Source organism: Drosophila suzukii, chromosome 2L (assembly GCF_043229965.1).
Source record: "Drosophila suzukii chromosome 2L, CBGP_Dsuzu_IsoJpt1.0, whole genome shotgun sequence".
Classification (NCBI taxonomy): Eukaryota; Metazoa; Arthropoda; class Insecta; order Diptera; family Drosophilidae; genus Drosophila; species Drosophila suzukii.
In genome coordinates, this window is record NC_092080.1 from 19,412,133 (window position 1) to 19,417,840 (window position 5,708).

The window sequence follows — 5,708 nt, forward strand, 5'->3', positions numbered from 1 at the left end:
CAAATGCGATGGTCGGGGTGTGAGTAGTTATCACAAACATCTGTTTGCCAGTGCTTTTCATTTATCATAACTTTTGCGAAGGGTACTGTAATATAACTGGCTTGTAGACGCTGAAAGTTCCTGATGCTGCCCCTACCCAGGACTTACGGCTACGTGATCCAAAGACCAATAGTTTTGCCACTTCCTATCCTTACTGCCTGAAATTCAAACGAGGATTCCCTGGCGTTGAACTACTTAGTGGCTATAAAGTAAGGATGTGTGGCTCACAAGGGGTTAAGCCAGTCTCTGTGTTAGTGTGCGTCTGTCTGTGTTAACGGGTGTGGATGCCATCAATGGATTTCTGGCCTGGCGCCACCAGCAATTCGAATCGAAAGCGGATGCAAAATGCAAATTGTTGCTGGCTGTGAGTCAGCTTTCGAAGGCTACATTGACGATGTCTCCAGCCATTTGAGCACACAAATCATTGCAAGTGCATATAGCGTATATATAGCTCGTATAGTGTTTGCTGATACTTGGCCACATTCATAAACGTAATATATGGCTTTTATTACATTGCATTTTATTGCTTTTCATTGCCGGCTTTCTTGCCCTTTCTAGTATACATTATGAAGCTTGCACATCAATAGAAACAGACTATGATATTATTTACAACTCAAATTAAAACAAGAAACTTTAATTACGATTCATAAATTGACGTGCTGTATTTCAAAGTATTTTTTGATAAGCATTCAAGTGCTCCTCTGATTGAATCCCATTAACTCCAAGAGCTCACCAATTGAGCTTTCTTGTTGGAAATGAAATCAGGGTGTCCAATCAACTGCTTTTGGGAACTGACCTACATGAAACGTAATGGAAGTATTCAATCGAGCAATTTGTATTGCAAAGTATATGTAAACTGCAGAATTGGTAATAAATTTTAACCGAGAAGTACGTGGTTCGCTATTATTACCCTATAATGAGCTTCTAAATGTACTTAAAATATGGGCTTCTCTCGACGTATGTACATTTAAATCCCTTTATCCTTTCGGTATACGTACATATCTTTGCTCTTTTTTAAATGTAATAAAACTCGTAAAACTTTCGGCACTTTCAAGTGTGGTGTGTGGCAGCAACCTCGTTGCGGTTGTGTCCTGCAATTAGTGGAAGTTTTATTGCATACTGTCGTGCCATGTGGCCCGTCCGGGAAATGCATTTCGATGTCCGACACAAGGAGGTCATTAACAAGTGCAGAGTTGGTCCGGGTGCGGTTTCCTTTTCTTTGGTTTCTCTGACCTCCAGGCGGCCACTGATGCATATACGACATATATATTGACAGGAAATCACACTGTTGCCTTAAGATGTAGATGGCCTGCAAAATAAGCCATGAGGAAAGATTTAAGATTAAATTTCTTCATGTGAATTGACTCAAATCAAATGTATCTACAAACACAAGCCTTTATTAAATAATTATAATCACATTGTCGGTGTATTTTAATACCTAAAATAAACCATTCATATTAAGACAAAGAAGATTGAAAATGCATAAAATATAAGATTGAGAAAATGTATGACTTTCTAATAAGAAATAACAATTGTAACACAGTGATATGATTTAAAGTAGATTTCATATCCGCCTGAAAATCAAGAGATTTTTTAAGGCGTATACGTAATATTTTCAAGAAGAAATACTACTTAAAAATTATTTGATTTTAATAGAAAATCAAATGTTCCCATTTAATTAATTACGTATTCCGTAGCCCTTTCACTTGCTTTCCCATGGTATTGGATTTTCCCCGATTGCCTGGCAACCAGCGCACTTATCTTTGATTGCGTGCAATTTACGCTCGGCCAATTGTTCATATTTTGGTTTCGGGCGCGTGGCTTAGTTGCTGACCTTCTCCAGTGGGCTGCCTGGCCAGAGGCGCGGTTGATAAATGACCACCTCGAAGGGGGCCGACGGAATCCGGCTAAAAACTACAGAGGGCGGTAAATCATGAATGCAGGCCACTGCTGATGCCTGCACTTCCTCATCTCCGCACCCGCCGACTGCTGTCAGATGGCATAAATCCGCACATTTTTCTGCCTCCGAATGGGGCTGCTAAACCGCTGGCTCCCCTGCTCAGTGGCCGAAAATCAATCGCGCTCGGCATTAATCAAAAACCCATTTATCAGCAAGTGTGCAGGCCTTTCTCTCGGAGGTTTATTAGCTGCTGGCTGGCCACGGTCGGTGATTAGTTGAGCGTTAACCCCGGGTCAGCACAGTTCCCTAAGAGGACCTCCAAAAAAAAAGAACGGAAAAATCGAAAAAAAGTGCAAGCGAGCCGAGCGAGAGTGCAAATTGCAATGAATATTTCACGCGAAAGGGGACTTGATGGGGATAAATTTCGCTGGCTTGTTGGACGAATTGGCGGCCCGGGCTGGTGCCATTAATAACGCCCAGCAGGTGACAACTGCCGGCTGTTCTATCGTCAAATCCATTAGTGTTCCACTTTGTCCAACTCAAATGGAAAAGGTGCCTGCACACCTCAATTTACCACAAACGCTGGGGTAACCCAGCTATCCACCCACTTCCAATTGATGTTCGGCACACAATGGGAATCCGGACATAATTAAAGGCCCAACCACGCCATATTCTTTATAAATAATATACGACCTGCATGTGAGGCCCTCTCGAAGAAATGACTAAGTTTGGAGCTCCCAGTGAGCTTCTGCCAGAATTCAAAGCCAGTTCCGGGTCAAGTGGATCAGCAGCTACTTGTGCATCGTCCTCGAGTGCAAATTGGATTACCCATCAAGCGCCAAAAGAGGGACAAGAGCCAATGCCTGAAGGGATGCTAACGCTCAGTGCGCGTGGACTTTTGGTATGTTGGTTCAGATTTGCTAGAATACATATAAATTCCCCTTAACTCTCCACTTTGCGGTGATGTAACTTTGTCAAAAGTAATACAGTACTCTTTATTCCAACAAGGTCTTGCAAAAACGTACATAGAAATTCGAAAAGTGTGCCACGAAGTTTAACTTGCTTTGATCAAAAGCTATCCACCGTATTTTGTGCGGTTTTTGTATGAAAATAATATAAGCGGGATTAAAGCACGGATTTAAATGGAATGCTCTAAATTACACAGTAAAATTATATTATTTTATAAACGAAAATGGATAAGAGAAGGTTATCTTTTTAGCCATACATTACAATTATATTTACTAAAATAATTATAACAAACGAAAGCGTAATTCTGAAAACGAAAATTTTTAATATAACCCAAAACCTTTTGGAATTTATAGTGCAAAATATTCTCAAATTCGAGCAGAGTGTAAGCCGTGTGTCCAAATATTTCACTATACCCTCTGCGATGAAATGGAAACAATTTACATTTGCAATATGATAGAAAAGTTTAATGAACGTCAATAATGTATAGTATGGTGGATGTAGATATTTCTTTGGACTTTCTGCTTATGCTAAACGAAAATAGGAAATCGTGCTGCCTTGGGTCAAACGAACCTTGCTCCAGGCAGTGTGTCGACTAGTCGGCGTGAAGGTGCTGCATGCGCTTAGCGCGTCCCTTTCCGAGCTTTTTGGACCTCAGCTTGGCCATGTGCGACATGACCAAGTAGCTGCCGGGCAGGATCAGCAGTAAAAGGTATATTTTCAGAAAGAGAACCATGTCGAAGGTGATGTTCCATTGGTTCGGCATTTCCACGGTAAACCGTTTCGTCTCATCGATGTAGGGAATATTGCGTAGTACGATAATGCCCTCGCACAGGATGCCCATGGGGTAAAGTGGTATCCAGATAGTGTATCTCAGCCAAGTGAGCAGGCCCACTTCCCGTCCGAGCAATTGGGCCAAGTAGAAGGGATATCTAGTGGGGTAAAGTTCATTAGATAAGGTATTACTTCCTATTCCGATAAAAAGGCTATACACTCACCGCACCAACTCGACCAGAGACCAGATTACGAAAACGTAGAACACCACGGGCTTGGCGTGCATGCGTGGCTCCATGTCGATCATGAGGAACAGAATAAAGTTCCGCCCTGAGACCTGGAAAACGGGCACCATCGCACTGCCCTTTGTGTAGCCGAACATGGGGTGCATCACCTCCAGATATTGCAGCAGTTGTATAAACTTATATGCATTGCCTACATTGGCGTAGGTTTTGGCAATGCTATCGGGGCCATCGCGGTAGTATAGCACTCCCATAACGACCATGATGTACAGGTAGCCCACGAACATGGCCAGGTTGTAAAAGATCATGTACACCTTCTTGGTTTTCTCTGCAAGACAGAACAGGGGATACGATTAATTTATGAATTATATAGGCCTTTCCTTAAAATTAAATTTGATGATAACTGTTCTTTTAATAAGTCATCCTATCTACAATCTTGCTCTTTCTAATACAAAAAGTTCGTGACATGATATCTCTTTTGGATAAATTCTTCAAATCTGTCCTATAAACTATTCAAGTGTTTTTAAATTCCCTTTTTTTTATATAAACGCTTAGCTGGAACCTTTAAAGTTGTTTTGGAACAGGCTCCTTAAAACTAACTTCTTAATAAACAACCATTTTGGAATATACTATAAAACTTAAAATATCGGCGTCAAAAACATCTATTAAATTGTTATGGTCCTTTAACACGCTTTCTGCACCTTTTTAAACCTTGTTCCATAGAGAGTTCATAAGGAACATGAAAAGATTTTCCTCCTCAAACTTGCATCCTTTTAGTCAAACTGAACTAGATTCAGTTAGATTAAAAACTAGTTATTAGGCAATCTAACCCTTGATGTAGCCCAGCTCGCGCTTCTGGAGCTCGGCGTACTCCTTCTCGTAGTCCTGGCGCACATCGCGGGGCTTCTCCTCCACCTCGGCGTCGTCCTCGGTGCGCCAGCGATCGAAGTCGACCTTCAGCCAGTGCGGCTTCTGGGGAGTGGCCACCAGACGGGGCCACCACTCCGGCTCAAGTTTCCGGATCTGCAGCTCGATCTTGTTGTCGCTGACCACGAAGGTAGCGTTCTCATCGTTGATCTTGGCGTAGAAGTGCAGCTCGAACTTGTAGGCATTTACGCCACGAGCTCCGTGGCCATTGGCACTGAAGTTCACCGAAACCGGCGAAAAGTCCGCGATAGCGCCCTGCGAAAATTTTCAGTTATCATTATTGATTTTTCACAGGGGTAGTCTGACCCATTGAGGTCCAAGCCCACTTACCTTTGCATCCTTGAGGTCGACTTTCAGTAACAATGTCTGCTTGGTCTGCGACCAGTAGACCAGTGGGCTGAGGTTTGCCATTTCATTTAATCTTATCAAAAAAGTATAAACATCTCCAACCGAAAATAAATACGACCTATGGAGTGGCAGTTTCCAGCCCTGCGAAATATACTCTTAATACCATTTTTTATTATTCCAATATACGTAAAATTACGGTCACGCTTAAATGCTGGGATGGTGTCATGGTCAGTTAGCGAGGGCACCATCCCAACAATATACTGGAATAATACCGAAATATACCGTAAATTTGGTAAACTGTGTCCTCGCTAACTTAGCCGTGTCACCCTCATAACGTTTTAACGAGACCGCTTGCGGCATAGCTCGCACACACACCTATCGACGGATATTAGGCCATTCCTAATTGCCAATTGGATTCCGTTGTGGCAAATAACGGTAATTGAAATTTAAAAATATCTTTTCGTTTGCCCAACCGATCCGATTTTTGGAGAAAGCTTTGTGTTTCTTTTTAA

At 42.1% G+C, this 5,708-nt stretch overlaps 1 protein-coding gene across 2 annotated transcripts; it reads right to left on the bottom strand.

Moving 5' to 3' along the window:
- Window positions 1–1,333: 1,333 nt before the first annotated feature.
- Hacd2 (3-hydroxyacyl-CoA dehydratase 2) lies at window positions 1,334–5,350 on the bottom strand. 2 transcript variants are annotated; one of them, XM_017084024.4, is made up of 5 exons: window positions 5,179–5,350; window positions 4,752–5,103; window positions 3,904–4,249; window positions 3,479–3,837; window positions 1,334–1,348 (listed from the first exon to the last, which is right to left on the bottom strand). In XM_017084024.4, exons 1-4 carry the CDS (start codon window positions 5,257–5,259, stop codon window positions 3,501–3,503), a joined length of 1,116 nt encoding a protein of 371 aa, XP_016939513.2. In that variant the 5' UTR covers window positions 5,260–5,350; the 3' UTR covers window positions 1,334–1,348; window positions 3,479–3,500. The 2 variants fall into 2 exon arrangements, with proteins under 2 accessions (XP_016939513.2, XP_016939507.2); XM_017084018.4 differs by lacking the exon at window positions 1,334–1,348 and having other exon boundaries at window positions 2,906–3,837.
- Window positions 5,351–5,708: the final 358 nt, after the last annotated feature.